The following is a 17,886-nucleotide window of genomic DNA, read 5'->3' as shown; positions in this document are numbered from 1 at the left end:
TTAATTCAAGTTTCTTTGGTAACAAATAAATACATTTCATACTCTATCATGAAGTTCCTCTGGAATACTACTTACTATCTTGCTATAACTTAAATCAGGCCTACATCTCTACATCATACAACTCATGACAAGACTGACATTAATGGAATTCTGAAGATGTTTCATATTTTCATTACGCAATGAACATTAAATCTTTTAAATATAGGGAACAGAAAATGGCTGCTAGACAGAAAGTAGTATTTAAGATTATTGTGAATTATTGCCCCCCCCCCCCACAAAAGGCATCACCATTACTACATTTCACCAGTCGCACCATCACAGTGTGATGACAGAACCTTCAACTGAATGTGCGTTTGTTTGTATGTGTGTGTGTGTGTGTGTGTGGGGGTTGTAGGCACAACAGAAAAAATATCACCTACAGTTCCTCTTTCCACAAGAGAGAAAGCTAAATGTACCCCCACATGCTCTGGAAAAGGACTGAAGGATCAAGTTGGTCGTTGGAACAGAACTGTGGTCACAGCTGTCAGCAGGAAGCTGCAGGGATGTCGTGCCACATCACAGTGAACTGGCAATATATGGTGTGCTACCACTATGGGTGGACTTCATATCTGTGACCCTTTTCTGCTAAGTGTGGCACTCTGCAGTTTATTACGGCATGGCTATGAGTAAAAATAGGAAAAGGGCAAGAGATGGTGGACCCACTCAGAGACTCCACAATGATTAGGCCCCACTCATCAAATGCTCCACTTGTCAACTACTTCTGGGAATCATGAGTTCAAACACCAAACAGTACTAATTCATGTTTTTTTTTCTTTTATGTAATAGAAATTGTAGAGGCATTGAGAAGAGGAAATAGTTGGTGTTAAATTAAACGGAAGGGTTTCCTTCATGTATATCCAATTTGGAGTTGTCATATATAAGTAGTAAGGGTTATTAAAGGCTGTGGGGTACTGGGGATGCCTGCCATGCAAAACTACTTACTGAAATGTTTCAGGTTTGTATGTTCAAGTTTATCTGTGTAGTTGCACAGTGCAACGATGATTGAGGAGTTTGTTGCTGCCTGTGCTTGAAGTATCCAGCAGCCTCAGCAGTGATGTATCCTACAGCCTCATGAACTACAGATTCACTCTTGAGTGGGGGTGAACAGAAGCACATAAATCCACTCTTGGGGACAGAAAACAGAAGCACAATTAAGTGCTATTAGCAGAAATAAATTGATGGTGTTTTGTGTTTTCTTGTTGGCCTTCTCCAAATGGATGCCCTCGTACGAGCATAAGTATATGCAGGTACTGAACTGAGAAACAGCAAGAACAACAGGGCTGTATATGACTCAGATGTGGAGTGGCAGTACAAAAGGGTCTCCAATTAAACACTTTATCACTGCTTTCTGACACTATTTTGCATTCTTTTAAACCTGTTTGTTTGTGTCTTTCGGCTTTTTCCCAGTTAGGGGTCGCCACAGCGGAACTCCGGTCCGCTAATGATTGGCAGTTGATTTTTTACGTACCGGCTTGCCAGGCCTGATGCACAACCTTCAACGAAGGTACGCCCATTCACGCATCTCTCCACGCAGAAGACGCTCTAGCTGAGAATCGAACCGGACAGCGTCTTAAACAAGATAAATCTTGTACCTTGAGCACTGAAATCCTGCACTTATTTATTGCACTATGGAGATAAAGATGATTTTTTTCCACCTCTGACCATTAGCTCCTCCCTCATGGGTACTTCCCATTAATCCAGTAGCCCCCCCCCCCCCCCGGGCCACAGCAGTGAGGATCTGGTGAACTTGGAGTGCAGCCATCATCCTTGCAAAGGAATGGGGTTTTCTACTCAAGTCCTATTGTCCCAGTGCACATGCTCAGTGTTGTCTATGGAGTTGGTGTACAATGGGCCTTTGTGATGCACATCCTTATCTCCACATGCGATGTGATCAAATGACCTGCCTCTACTTCTTTGTGGGCATGCATGACTATGTAACTGGGAGTCCTACTGTGAAAATGTGCCCCCGGTACGTCTCCTTCACTCCCCCTGAAGAAATGTAAGCAGGCTAAATCTCTTCATTCCTCAACATCAGCTCTAGCAGGCACAGGAGCTGCTAGTCAAATGCTGGTCTCTTGAGCCATAATTAGAGCTTTTTGCTCTACACTGACAGAAATGGCTAGACTGATGATAAAGATGACTGGAGGATACCAAAAGGCCAAAGCAGTAACAGGTGTGGTTTTAAAGAGTACAGTGGCAACATGTCCCAGATCTGTTGAAGCATTTGCTTCTCTTCATACTGAGCATTCTGGCTGTTTAAGACAGGAAGTGTCCACTACTAGCCTACATAGGCACTTCCTGCAACATCCTACTGTTATGTTTTACAGAGAACAGGAACAGCAGTAGTTTGACATGCTCGTTGGTTGTCTTTCACTAAGCGAGATGTAAGGGACAGTGCCAGCTTCTAACCCTTATCTTACAATAATATTCCTAAATAAATATGATGAAGTAGGTGTGGGCTGTTCATGTGTGATTTAGGTTTGATCCAAGTTTTCTTAGGGGGTACAATTAACTTAATTATTTTATGGAACCGCATAAAATATGCCAAGACGAATTCTTAGAGGCAGTTTGATTTTGGCAAATTAAGTCTCAGCAATTACTAACAACTGCAGCTCCCTTACTACAGACTAACATTTATCTAGAATGGAGTTGAAGGAATCAAACTTAGCACTCACAACAGATCTGAAGCCCAAATTCAGACATCACGTGTGTATTGTCAAACAAATTAAAAAAAAAATTAAAGAAAAAAATATATAAAATATTTTTTTCCATCAAATGGCCTAGATTTTGTCACCTTGGCTAATTCTGAAATCTAGATTCTGACTCCTGATATATGATTAACAGCACAAGGATGCCTCTGTTAATAATTTACAATTTGCTCATATTATTTGGCCACAAATATTGACAAGACTCTCAGCAGTCACTACTTCTGCAGCACTATGTTGCTGTCCCAGCTGTTACAGTGGTCTTGGCCATCAGCAATGAGACAGTCAGTGTAAAAAATGTGTGTGCATGAACAAATACAGATATTTACAGTGAATGTGTACATTGATGATATCAAAATCAAGAATCATCTGAGTGAGTAAATTATGTCTAAGCCATCCCATCCAGTTTTAACAAAGTAAGAAATAGGTAGCAAATGTAAGACCACACCAAGCTCCACAACCAGTACTCCAGGGACAAGGCTGCCTGCCTCTCCGTTGTGCTGGTCTAAAGAGAACCCACTCAGTAGATGGGAAGAACTGAACAGCAACGGTCAGCTTGCCCTCCTTGGGGGTACGGAAAAGTGAAGTTGGTGATGGTGGGAGATGCATTAGAGATTTGTTAAGTAAATAAATCGAGCAATAGTTCCGCTGTGTAACCAGTGCATGCTCACACCACAGTGGGGTGGAACTCTGCAGGCCAGGTGAAAATAAATAAATCAAAAATATGTCCTAGCCCCAAACTACAAGGCTGGCCAGGACTTCTAGCATTCAGCCCTACTGCTTTTGAGGAATGAATGTACCAGAAACCACCAGAGGATTGGGGCACTGACAATGCAAAATGTTGGGGAGCAGATAAAAACAGCAGTTTGTGAGGCTAACAATGGAAGACATAATCAAAATAAGCCCTTATGATGTGGCAAGCTGTGTCTCTCTCTCTCTTCAGGCACTGGTCCTACAGCATGCGAGTTTGATCACAAAAGAGCAAAAATAAAATGAATCTAATATCCTCTCAGGAAAATAAATATTTATAGCTTGTGCAGTGTCTAAAGCTCCTAAAAGTGAATCAGCATGGGAATGGGCCTAGTAACATATTATCTGCCACTGAAGTGATGCATCCCTGCAATTCAGTGTCAAAAAGTGTTACCAAAAGAACCACTTCCAGTAATGGCATTAGCAGCTCTGAAAGCTGGCACCAGGACAGAATTGAAACAAGTTAAGTCAGATGGTGCTCTGTATCCAAATCATAGGACTATATAACACTAAGCGCTGAGGATATATGAAAGCAAATATAAAAGATTTTAATTTTAAAGGAAATATACAAATGTGGAAGAAGTCATTTCTCTACTGCACGTCTCTAATGAAAACAGCTCTGATAACAATAAATGTTTAAAATACTTTAGTTATATTGCTTAATCTACCTTTAAACTTTTACAGTGGGTCGTTAAGTCAATTACCTGTACAAAGTCCCTCTGACATAATACCGAGGATAATATACATTGTCAGTACGGCTCCTCTTTGATGGGAAAACACAGTGATCTGCACAATTTCAAACATAATGTTAACTACCTACACAAACATAAAAAAAATTAAAATAGGACTACTCACTGGAGAAATATACCAGTAAGCCCAGAAAACCAGCAGATATGCTATGTAGACAGAATAGTGCTGAAAAGTGCGAGACAGGCTGTTATGGAAACTGAAAGTATCAATTTTTTACCAAACCATAAAGTACCAATTACCAATAACAGATGAGGGACTGACAACTCTGGAAATGTAAATGCCTCTAGTAGAGAGGTATAGAAGAGGGTCCAGTAGTCATTCAGGTTTCACTGATGTACCAGCTAATGAAAAGTGAGGAATCTGCTACTGTAGATACTGAATACATCCATATATCAGCAGGTCCCAAAACACAAAATGATCAGTATGTTCCTGCATCACTGCAGTACCTACAGCATAAGTGGGTGCTAGTGGAAAGGAAATGATAGCAGGTCTTGGACGAACCCTTTTGTTCGCCCACACTTCTAATAAGTGTGTCAGGCTACTGCAGAATGTCAAGGAAAGACTGCTTTGATAAGAAGTATCCCACACTCTATCCATTCAAAGACATTAATTATGGTAGAATTCAAAGCGCAAGTGGTTTTCATGGCTAAAGCTGGAGGCTCCCACTCTCTTAATAAGAAGGCATTTATCCAATGCTCTCCTAACAAATTTCAGTAGTAATCCCACTTAAGTCTCATGTCACACTTTTTTGTCTAACTCACCATTTTTGCAATCTATGAAAACTGATTTCAGAAGGAGCACAGACATGCTAAAGAGCTATGAAGTTGTTACAAAACAGTTTATGTAAAAAAGACTATATAAAATGTTAAGACACTCTGTTGCACATTTAGTGGCTTGCTTCTGTAACATGTATAACATCGCTGCTGCTAACTGTAAACGCTGGCTGTAATGAGGATCCACTTCCTCAGGCCTTGCCATTGACTGCAGTAACATGCCTATATGGTGTGGTGGAAGAGGAAGGGTTAGAAATCATAACCTTCTCCTCATCCTCTTCCTGAATGTAATACTTAAACGTGGGAGAAAGCATGGGTCTTGCACAGTGGCTTATCCTTTCTTGAGTAGAAGGTCTTTCCTTCCAGGTTGATATGGCAAACCTGCAATAAGGAAAACACAAAATGAATACCATCAGAACCAGATTTACTGTATTCAGTTCCAGGAAATCCAAAAACAGAAACAATGAAGGTTATAGAATGAGTAAAAATCTATTATGACATTTGATGAAGTAAAATAGTTTCTCATGTCATGCATTTGCTCACAACAGGCAGGTTCTACTGATGCAGAACAGATAATCACAGGACTTCAATTAACATGCTGACTTTCACAGTTCAGCTAGCTTTAGTTTCAATTTTGTTATTTTGTAGCCAATTACATAAAATTCGGCTGGGGTGCCTTCTGTGCGGAGTCTGCATTTCCTCCCTGTGGTCGCGTGTGTTTCCTCCCACATCCCAAAGACATGCTGTAGGTGGATTGGACACTCTAAATCATCCCTAGGTGTGAGTGTGTGCGTGTGTGTGCCTTCTGTGGAAGGTTGGGCACTGGGCTGGCAACTCGACACCATAAAACTCCACTTCCAATCATGAACGGACAGGTGATCCGCTGTGGCGACCCCTAACCGGGAAAAGCTGAAAGAAGCAGAAGTAGCCAATTACATAAAATGGTCAAGACTATAAAATAAATTCTCCACAAAGATTTGTGTCAGTGTTCACCACTGCTGTGTTGTAAAGTTCTGACTGCTGGACCACCTCCAGTAAAAAAAACCACAGGCCGCATTATTAGCAGAAGTGTATCTCAAAGTAAGATACTGCTGTTAAAATGGGGAATACAGAACAGAGTGAAAAAAGGGATTACAGAACAGTGTGAAAATTAAATCACTGTTAACAGAAAATATACACCTGTTCTCAGAGTTCTAAAAGAGGACTGATTTTTAGTAAGATACAGGCTACTTCACTGTTGAGAGGGGGTACAACCTTCACAATGGTTCTATTTTTGGAAATACTTGTACACTAAAACAGAGCAGTAAACGCTCCCCGCCAACACATACATCATTCATACAGGCGGGCTGTCCCACATCAAGTAAATACAATTCCCTTCGAGTCATACACATACTGGCAAATGGATCAGATCTATTTGTTCTGCTCCCTTTGAATGAAAGCTTCCTGTTCATCCTCTATAACCCCTCTTTCAGCCAATCTAGCCGGATAATGTCTTCTAAGTTAAAAGGAATGTACCTGTCAGTGGCTGTTCAATTTTTCTAAGGTCAGACGGTCAAATCCTATGAAGCCTATCCATGGGTAGCTGTTCAATGTAGTCCAAATGCCTGCCAGAGAGAAGGCAGCCCCTGCATTCAGATGCCCTGTCAGAGCACCAGTGTATACATGCTTCAGGTCATGCAGCACACGTGCAGCATTTTGTACATATTACAGCATCCTGCATTAAAACTCAGGTGTAAGCCTGCAGTCATGCATCTCCTTCATCCTGTGCCAGGTCAAAGGAACACGATGATTACACAGCACAGCTGCAGAAAAACTCAAAGAGCATAACAGACTTATTCTGCAGTTCTGTCAGATCGTGTTTTTTTTTTTTTAATTTCTCCAAATCTTTTGGGTTTCTAATACTATTAAAGTTCATGAAATTAGTATTGTTTCAGTCTTTGATGTCAGCCAAAAGTGCTCTTTCACAGTACCCGCAATGTGCCCAGTAATGACTCCTCCTGCAATTTGTATAGGGTTACATGGATTGGTAACACATCTAAATACAACTGTAGATTCTTTTTTATAAGACCCATTACTCCTACTAATATTGGAACTGTCTGGGTATCTTTCTTCCACATTGCTCTCATTTCTGCCTGCAGATCTTGACATTTTATGACTTTGTGTTTCTCTGTACGCAAGACACTGTAGTCTCTGGGTGTAGCAATTTCAATGATCAATGCTATTTTTGTCTTCTTTTCTTGGGCCACTATATCTGGTTTTCTAGCATCTATCATTTGAACTGTTGGTGATGGGTAATCCCATGTGATATAAACTTCATCATTTTCTATGATGCTTTGCAGCTCATGTTTCCAGTGTTTTTCAGCTACTTCAGTATTATGTTTGCACAATCCCCAGGGCAACAGTCTTGCTACATTATTATGCCTTTCAGTATACAGTCCTTCTGTCATTAGTATGTCACAACCAGCAACAAGATGTGCGACTGTTTCCAATTTGGTTTTACAAAACCTACATTTGTCTGCTTCTCCCACATGTTCAATGGACTTTGTAAACCAGCGTGTACGTAGCCCACTATCTTGTGCTGCCAATATTAACCTTTCATCTCTTGGTTTAAATTCACCTCTCCTTAACCATTACTGCATTCGTTCCTGATCAACATGAGGTTCTTCCAGAAGTTTTCTATACTTGCAACTATATTTATGCTTTATCCACTTTTATTGCCTTCTCATCTGGTCCTTCACCTTATATTCTTTCTTTTGTTTTTTGGCACATTCATTTTGCTGCCTGATTTTTATCTACTTCTGGTTTGATTTCCATTCCTTGATGACGATATATGCTTCTGTTAAATTAAGCACAGAAGTCATCTTAGATTTTTTTCTCCTTATGTTTCAAAACTTTCACTACATTTGGGTCTTGTGAGGTCAGCAGATGTGTGGAGTCCCACAGTTGCAGATCGATACATGTAATCAATTTCAAGGAGGCCCATCCCTCCTTTCAAATGGGGAATATATAATCTTGGTATACATGGATTTTTATAAATCATTTGGTGAGTTTCTATCTAATCTATCCAACATGTTTTGGGGCCAGTCAATCACTCCAAAACTGTAAGTTAGGACAGGAACAGCAAATTGATTTATAGCTTGGATTTTGTTCCGAGATGTCAACGCTGCTTTCAGAATTAATTTAAGTCTTCTAAAGTATTCCTTACTAAGGTTTATTCACATGTGTTCATGTTTTATTGTTGATCCTTTCTCTGTTCCCAAATATTTATGCACTCCCTCTTGCTCAAGTTCTTTTATATCACATTCTTGTCCCAAACTGATGTTTTCCTGGTGCTGCAGTTTTCCTGCTTTAAAGGTTGCTTTTGCACACTTATCAAGACCAAATTACATTCTTGCATCATCTGAAAAAGTTCTGGCAACCTGCAGCTGTGCTTTCATTTCCTCATCTGATGAGCTATACAGTTTTAAATCATCGACAAAGAGAAGATGAAAAGTCTTTATGCTTTGTTGTTTTCTAGGAGCCAGATTGTAGCATGGCCTAAGATGTTAAGTAAACAGCTTAATGGGTTAATGGCAAGGCAGAATAACAATGGTGACAGAGAGACACCCTGGAATATCCCCCTTTTAATTTTTATCCCTGGGATAATAATCTGTCCTTTATCATGGCTTAATTGCAAAGTGGTCTGCCACTGTTTTATGGTCACTGTAATGTAGTCGATCAGTGTAGGGTATATCTGATACATTTTTAAGCACTCTTTTACCCATGAATGTGGGATACTATCAAATGCTTTTTTATAGTCAATCCATGCCATGATTAATTCCCTCCCCTTTTTACAGTTCTCCAGTATGACTTTATTTAACAACAAATGATCCTTTGTTCCATATGACTTTCTTTTATTGCCCATTTGTTCTACTGCCATAATTGAGTTTTCTTCTAAATGACTATCAGCATCAATTCCAGTGTATATTTTACACGTCGTCGGAAGACAAGTTATTGCTCTGTAATTTTTAGGGTAGCTTGCAGGTTCCCTCAAGTAGGAGCATTGTTTTGCCTGCTGTTAGCCAGGTTGGTGTCTGTTCAAGGTGGGCATATAAATAGTTCTTACTCATGGCTAAATCTTCATGCAAAGATGTTAATACTTTTAACCAAAAGTTACGTACTGCATCTGGGCTGGGGTTTTCCAGTTACAGGCTTTTCTTAACTATGTTTCAATCTCTCTGGCTGTTACTTCATCCCATTTCATATCCTGCACCTTTAAACTTCTTATTCTTTCTTGTAGTTCTTCTATCCCTTTAACATCTTTATTATGTTCCACAGGATCTTCATAAATACTTCTCCAAAATGTATCTGTTTCCTCTTTTTTGGCCGTCTTTCAATTCCCTTTGCCTTGTTTCCCAATTCTTTATAAAACTTTTTGGGGTCATCAATAAATTGCTAATTTTGCACTTTTCCTTTATATTTATCTGCGTATCTTCTAATTTTTTCCACCTGTGCTGAAATTTTTAGTTTGTTATTTGCGATAGTACATGACAGATCCTGGTCTGTTCTAATATTGCACATTGCTTTTATCACATCTATCTTTCTTAGTATTTTTGTTGATCTATTCCCCCCTTCTATAGTCTTCTAACAGTGAGACTTCTTGTCTTAATTGCTTTATAGTTTTCTCTATTCGATACTTCCATGATGGTATTCGATTTTTCCCCTTTCTTTCCCTCACTACCCTATGCTCTTGTGGTAGCACTTTCAGTTATTAATTTAGTAGCACAGTAATACATGCTGTTTACTTCTACTACATTGCATGGATCTCTATGGACAGTCCTAATTACTGCAGTTTTTATCAGACTTCTGACTTTTTGGGTTTTATTGACCTTCTGCAGTCTATTTCTGTCATTGATCTTAATATATCTAGCCATGTCTATTAAATCAAGCAACTCTTCTCTTAGCTCATTTTTTTTCCAAACTGAGGGCACATCCCTTGGCATTTTCTGTGGACATTTTATAGAAAGTTCTACAGCATCTTCCTGTGGCACCTTCTCTTCAATTTCATCCTGTGCCATCCGTTGCTCTGTCATATAAAACCTCAATGGTCTATCACTCTTCAACATTGACTGCATCAGTTTCCACAGTTTCCTTTTCCTTTCCTTGCTGTCTAGCTTCAAGTGAACATTTATACTGGTTTCCTGTGGAAGGCTCCAAAATATCTTGATATGGCACCTGAACCAAAAAAAAGTGTAGCGAACTGGTGAAAATAAGAAACTAAAACCCAATAAGTTCACCAGCAGGACTAGTAGACACAAAATTTATTTCCAGGTTAAGCGCTTTCATCAATTTAAATCCACGACTGTTTGTATATTGTTCTGATGAAGTCAATTTTACTTTGATGAAAGCGCTTATCCTGGAAATAAATTTTGTGTCTACTAGTCTTGCTGGTGAACTTATTGGTTTTTTGATATAGCACCTGACCTGTTCCACTGGTTTCCCCTTAATTTGGATATCCATTGCTCTATCCTGTTGTGGTGCTTTCTGCATTAGATTTTCTATACTGAATCCTTCACTTCGCAGGTACTCCATAACCTCAGTTTCTATTTCTTTGACTTCTCCATTACTAATCTCCTTTTCTACTTTTCCTCTTTGTCTTATTTTTTGTATTGTAACGTTTTCCATATCCAGATTCCTTTGCCTGTATTTCTCTTCAAATATCTTTGGTGCTGCTGTTTTTGCATCGGTTACTTTTGTTTTCTCCTTTGCATAAATATTACACCATATTAAATCTCTTTTTCTTTCCCATGTCCATATTTTTTCTTCAGATGTCTCCTGATCTTCCTGTTTCTCCTTACATTGGGGACTCACTCCATCATGCTGTGATGTAACTTGTGTTAGACCTTCTATACCAAATCCTTCACTTCGCAGGCACTCCATAACTTCAACTTCTTTTTTTTTTTTTACTTCTATTTTACTGATCTTCTTTTCTACGTTCCAACTTTGTGATATATTTTTTTTATTGTGAAATTTTCCATATCCAGATGCCTTTGCCTATACTTCTCTTCAAATATCTTTGGGGCTACCTTCTTTACACTGATTAATTTGCTTTTCTTCTTTGCATAAATATTGTACCATACCAAATCTCTCTTTCTTTCCCATTTCCATATTTCGTTTTTTATACTTTTCAAATATATCTACGTTTTGTTTATATTTTTGCACTTCCTCAGATGCTACTTTTTCCAAACAGCTCAAAGTTTCTTGATCTATATGCTGTTTTTCACAAATCTGTTGTATTAATGAATGCAACTTTTCATTTGAAGCTTCTGACAGCTTTTCTTGTGGAAGTATTTTTCTTTCCGCTAATTTCTCTCTTAATCATTTTGTATATTTTGTGTCTGTAAATTCTGGGCTTTTTGCATAATAGTAACATTACATAATTTCTTTCGGGTCTATATTGAATCAGCAAATGCTTAAAAAAGCAAACGCTGATTCATCGACCCTATGTAAGTGAAAGCTTACAATCCTGAACACCTGGAACAGAGATTTTTTTCCCAGGGAAAAAAATCGCTGGGCCGGTTTCGGGAGTTTGCTATTTTCTCCACTGTGGTGTGATCTCGGAGTTGGTATATTCAAGTAGGGGGGTGTGAGGGGTGAAGCCCCTCACATTATATACTATTTTAACATTTTTTTTTGTGGAATAGTGATTTTTTTCCCCTGGGAAAAAAAATCACTGTTCCGAGTGTTCGGGATTGTAAGCTTTCGCTTAAATAGGGTCAGTGAATCAGCGTTTGCTTTTTTAAGTGTTTGCTGATTCAATATAGACCCTTTCTTTCTTATCCTCAACAGTCCTCTCTATCGTCTTTGTGGCTCTTCTTTGGCCTATCAGTTTTTGGGATTTTTGTGGACTGTTATACTTCTTTCTACAACGGAGGCATCTTCCCCCTGGGCCTGGTCTGGTATAGGAATGTTTCTGTATTGTGAGGATTCTACACTGTCATTTTTTCCAGTCCTGGCACCAGTGTGCCTACCAGGATTGGGCACTTTTTTATCCTGGATCTTGTGCACTCAGCTATCTCTCTTAATTTTTGACCTACTTCTGTCCATGATATATACTACATGAATACAGTCTATATATCTATATATCAGTGTCGCCTTGGTGAGATTTTTGTGAATACATGGTCCACCTTGTGAAGGTACTCACCAAGACTTGCGGATGAATTCAATTTCAGCACTACTACTCTCCTTTACTTGCTGATTTTTCATCTCTCCATTTGGACCTGTCTGTGCAGCAACACAGATGCATGTAAAAGGCAAAGCATTTTAAATCAGGAGCCTTATACATTAAATCTGCATGTAAGCTGAACTTCGTTTTAAACAGACACTCCTGCACTACAGTATGAGAATGAATATAGAAAATTCTCCAACAAAACATACTGCAGCTAAAGACGGACAGGACAAAACAGGAATGACAGCAGCAGTACAACATGGCTGGGTAACTTATTAAGGAAAATCAAGCCAAATGTAGCACAGAAGGGAAACTTAACGATTCAGAGATGCACCTGAGAATGGACACATGACAGAATGTGAAGGCAAGCCATTGCACTTTGTGCGGATTTCTTCAGTAATTAATGTGTTAAGATATTTACAATGTTTAAGGAGTAAATACTCCAAGAAATGCCACTTAAAAGCAATACTGCTACTGCAGTTATTCCTACATTACCATAACATTACATTAAGTATCTAACTTCAGTACTCTGAATTAAACAACATGTCCATGTGCCATTACTGCCATTAAATCTGCTCCGTCATTCTGTCACTGCAATGCTATTTAGTTCAGCTAGTCACTGTCATGATAATCACTATGCCACAAATGTGCTTTCTTTGTTTCTTTCTGTCTTCTGATCCTTTCCTTGAGCAAACATCATCATTTAGGTTAATATGTAGTCACTAGGCATGCAACCCAGGATGATGGTGAGGAGCTTATCCCAATTTTTAACTGACCCAGAGCTCTGTCCAGTTAAGTGGCTTACTTATAGAGTGACTTTTAGAGGCTGAGGGAATTGAACATTGGACTATAGGGAGCTGTTAGGAGCTCAAAGCCTTAATTCTTTGTATTAACTGATTTTGTGCATACTTCTGCATTATTTATTTCCTCCTGTAATATAGGAGTTTCATGACAAGTAACTCAAGACACCATCTTTGCCTTGCTGATACAAAAAGGTATACATACCACTTCCATGTGGCAAAACTTGTCAGGCCAGGGGTGAATTTGCAAGAAACTCATCTAATAATTTGAGGTTTTTCTTGAAAGATTTAAGGATGCCACTCTGTTTAATAAGCAAAGGAAATTTGTTCTAAAGATTTAATAATCACTGGGTAATAAAGCTCTCCAACCAATGTGATTTATTTATGCATTAAAAGAAGTTTAGATCATTAGTTTGAGTGTTTGTTGAGCACTTTGCCTTATGGCAATACAAGAGGTCCAGTAGGGTAGGTTAAGGTCTTTGTCATGGAATGCAAAACATAGATCTTCTTGAAGAAGCCTACAAGAGAGAGAGAGTATAGAGATATAGCTGCAAACCTGTACTGGTAGCTAAAGTGCTTTCAGACCAGTAATTGTGAGGAGTCTTTGGGACTTATTCTAGCTGCACAATATATCTGACTAGGTTCATACAAAAATGGGCATTCTACTCTATAATTGTTCTAATTAGGGTTTATTACAAAAGGATGACAACTTATTTTGACCTAATTGAGAAGCCTTTAGAAATCTGCTGGGTTACAGGAAAGGATTTCCTGAATACTGTTGCTACACAATGGTTCAAGGATATGGGGTTTTTCAACCCAGATGCCAAGGTCCTTAACTACTATGTCTATTTGAACTGGGACGCTGGCTATTTTGTAGGTTGTAGAGATGGGATGTTTACCAAACTTGAAGGTACTGTACTTTGTGCATTCTTTTCAAGCCCTTTGCTGTACACCATTGGTTTGTAAGAATTAGTTGTTGCATGTTGCTGTATCAATTTTATATTTGTTGGGGAGTCAAAGACAACACCCAGCTTACTGTGATCAGCAAATGTGATTAGCCATAGGCCTATGTTTGTGGTATGGAGGTCAGAAAAATATATGCCAAGAGAATTGGTCTCAGTAATGAGCCCTGGAGAACTCCCCTAGTTTCTTTCTAAACTTCACACCTTGATTATATGGGTTTTATATTTAATCCGGTTTGCAGTCTAACTTCATAAGCTAAAAGACCTCAAGCTAACTATTATTTACAATGTCAGTGTGGGGTACATCATCAAAGGCCTTGGCGAGATCCAGATATGCTGTATGAAATGAATGCCCCTCCCCCCATATCAACCATCTGTGATGCTTTTAAAGAAATGTACTAGATTAAGTAGACATGACCTACATTTGGCAAAACCAAACCGCTGTTGGTCCACTTGTTGAAGTCAGAGAAATGTTGAACTGCCTTGCAAATTAGGCTAGTTAGGCTGACTATCTGCAGTTCTTGGGGTTTATAGTGGTGCCCAGTTTATGAAGAAGCACTGCAACAGAAGATTTCCATACCTTGGAGACATACTCTATGGCTATACTTAAGTTAAAAAAGTTCTGGAGTAGGAGTTTGGTGATGGCATATTTGGTGCTATTTATTAGCCATCCTGATAAATTATCTGGGCCCATGAAAGAGACCTGCTCCACGATGACCTTTGAAGCTGTACGGCAATCAGGGATTTGCAAAATTTCAGTGACTATTTCCAGGGTAAAATTAGCACTAAAATTGTCTGAAAGTAAGTTAACTACATCTTTACAGTCAGCATAGGTAATGCAATTTAGGAATAGTTCAGAACATTGATGGGTGTTACTTCAAACTTTTCTAATGCAGTTAAAGGAGGATTTGTGGTTATCCTTTGCTTCTAATGACAGTTTTAACTCATATTTAGCTTTGACATTTCTGATGGTTGTTATTAGTTCCTTGCTGATATTGTCGATGAGTTAAACAAAGATAACACAGTGGCATTCATAGTCAACTGCTAGAATAATTCTCATTGTTCATATTTGTTGCTATAACCTACCCCTCTGATGTCTATGTTCTCCATTATGCTGGAGAGAAACTTTCCAAAAATATACACATTACTTGGAGTACGTAAGGCATTTTTTTTTTAATTGTGAATGCTAATTGCATAATACAGAATTATTTTCATAAATACACTGAGGCAGTTTCCTTCTGGATTTCCCCACAAAAAATATTGCAAATTGACCACTGAGCTACATAAACTATGCCTGAAGTGTCACAACTGTGGTGTCTTGTTCTGTTTAAATGTGAAATGTGCTTGTATGAGCCCTCACAATCTATAAGTAGGAAAGTACAGATGTGAAATGCTACCGTAATAGTAGATGTCCTTCTCTTCACTGTTGCAGTTTTCTTCACCTAAGGGAACGTCTGCAAAAGATAGTACAATGTCTGGGTAGTATACCAAAGCCTTCAGCTCTTATAGGTGTCGTATATCACATATATGCTCCTTGCACAAGAAGTAGGGTATAAGAGTGAAGTATGGACACAAACACTCAGAACTGAAAAAAAAGGAGGAACAGAATACCCTAAGGGACAAGGAGGAACATGTGCATCCACAAAAATAAAGATGGAAAAAGGGAGACAGGATCCCTCATCCAGGAGAGAAACAGAACACAGGGCAAGAGTCAGGACAGAGAGGGAAGGAGGGAGGGAGTGAATACTACAACAGTGAAGAGAAGGACATCTACTTCCAATGTAAGATTTTACACAATGTCCTTCTATCACTATCGCAGTATTCTTCACCCAAGAGGGAGTACAGGAGCTCAACAGGAAGTTTGGGAGAAGGAAGGCATGGAGGAACCCTCCACAAATCCATGCAGAATAGCCCTGGCCAAACCTATTCTGGTCCTGCAAATAACATCCAACTTGAAGTGTTTAGTGAATGTATGAACAGAAGACCAAGGATAAAATTGGTATCCAGACCCTTGAAAAAGGCACCAGATGAGGCAACTGCCTTAGCAGAATATGCCTTTACAGACAAGGAGAGACATTTGCCATGAAAAAAATAATAGAAGGAAATGGTCTTAGAAATCCAGGAGATGGTTTGCTTAGAAACAGCCAGGCCCAAAGTCCTGGGATGAAAAGAAACAAAAAGCTACACAGATTTGTGAAATACTTTAGTTTTGTCTAAATAATATCTGAGCTGTCTATGCGACTCTAAGGTATGAAGAGCCCTCTCACTAGTAGACTGCAGGGAAGGAAAAAAAAAGGACTAAAGTTGAATAGACGGATTAAGGGGTAACTCATTGACCACTTTGGGCATAAAACAAAGATTATTATGAAGAGACACCATGTCTCTATGAAAAACTATACAAGGAGAAATGGCCATGACAGCCTGAAGTTCAAACACTCTCTTGACTGAAGTAAGGGCCAAAAGAACAGTCTTCCAAGTACAATGTTGTAAGGATGCTGAAAAAGCAGGCTCAAAAGGAGCCTGAGTCAATTTTTCAATTACAAAACTGAGGTCCCAAGAAAGTAGAATAGGCTTAATAGAATGCGTGATATGAAAGACACCATTATGGAATTACTTGGCCTCAAACCTAGGAGGATTCAAGAGCAAACAGGCAGACATTGCTGACAGGTGAGCTTTAAATGAAGAATATGCCAACCCAGCATGAAACAGATAACACAAATAAGAGAGAACCAGAAGAACTTCCACTGATAGGGGATCCTAATGGTGAAAGACGCACCAGACAGAAAATCTTTTCCATGCTGACATGCATGATTTTCTTTTAGTGGGTTTCCTGGCCTCCTGCAGAACCCAAAGTACATCCTCAGAAAAGTGATGCCTAAAAGGGATCAAATCCCTGTCACCCACAGTATCATTTGAAGACTGGACAGGTGAAGATGGAAAAGGTGTGTGTGTGTGTGTGTGTGTGTGTGTGTGTGTGTGTGTCTGTGTGTGTGTGTGTGTGTCTGTGTGTGTCTGTGTGTGTGTCTGTGTGTGTGTGTGTGTGTGTGTGTGTGTGTGTGTGTCTGTCTGTGTGTGTCTGTCTGTCTGTCTGTGTGTGTGTGTCTGTCTGTCTGTCTGTCTGTGTGTGTGTGTCTGTCTGTGTGTGTGTCTGTCTGTGTGTGTGTGTGTCTGTCTGTGTGAAGATCCACCTGGTGAAGTAACTTGTGGTGATTGGTCCTCGCCAAGTGAGAAAGAAGGGGGAAGGAATGCTGTCTGTGTCAAAAGGGAGTCAAGCCCAAGATTTTGGGAGAGTCCTGCTTAATCTTGTGCAGAACTCATGGCAACAGAGGAAGGGGGGGGGGGGGCGTACAGAAATATTCCCTTCCAAGGAAAAGGCAGGGTGTCCACTTTCCAAGTCAGAGGACTTGGGTCTTTGGAGCAGAACAGGGGAAGTTGTCTGTTCAGAGGGGAGGCAAAAAGATCTACCCATACCCCATTAATGAATGATGTCCAGGAACTCATCTCTGTGAAGCTTCCATCTGTGAGCTTGTGTTCTGGACCTGCTTAAACAGCTCAGATATTATTCAGACAAAACTAAAGTTATTCACAGTTCTGAGCAACTTTTTATTTCTTTTCATCCCACGACTTTGGGTTTGGTTGTTTCTAAGTGATCTGATGGAATGTAAACTGCCCTTACATCACAGGCAAGGTTTAAGTCTTTAGAATGGGTAATTCTGGTTCTGTTTGTCTTGTGGATACGCAAGAGATCCATCAGAGTGGGATCTGACAATGCAGTATATGCTAGACATAGATCTCCCCTCAACAGCCTGTTGACCACCTCAAGGCCTTATCTCTGTATTCTAGGCTGTTGAGGGGAAATTGTCAGACCCCACTCTGATGGACGACCTGCATATCCACAAA

At 39.5% G+C, this 17,886-nt stretch overlaps 1 protein-coding gene across 1 annotated transcript in view; it reads right to left on the bottom strand.

Annotated features, from left to right (window-relative positions):
* Positions 1 to 812: 812 nt before the first annotated feature.
* LOC122799918 (PDZ and LIM domain protein 7-like) overlaps positions 813 to 17,886 on the bottom strand; it is a 1,210,551-nt gene continuing 1,193,477 nt past the window's right edge. Inside the window, exon 11 of the mRNA XM_044069320.1 lies at positions 813 to 5,398. Coding sequence (XP_043925255.1) covers positions 5,312 to 5,398 — 87 coding nt within the window. The 3' untranslated portion in view covers positions 813 to 5,311. The remainder of the gene's footprint in view (positions 5,399 to 17,886) is intronic.

This window comes from Protopterus annectens, chromosome 4.part0, assembly GCF_019279795.1.
Source record: "Protopterus annectens isolate FY-2018-M chromosome 4.part0, PAN1.0, whole genome shotgun sequence".
Classification (NCBI taxonomy): Eukaryota; Metazoa; Chordata; order Ceratodontiformes; family Protopteridae; genus Protopterus; species Protopterus annectens.
Note: the sequence above shows the minus strand (reverse complement) of the source record. Positions and strands in the feature narration are given on the sequence as shown.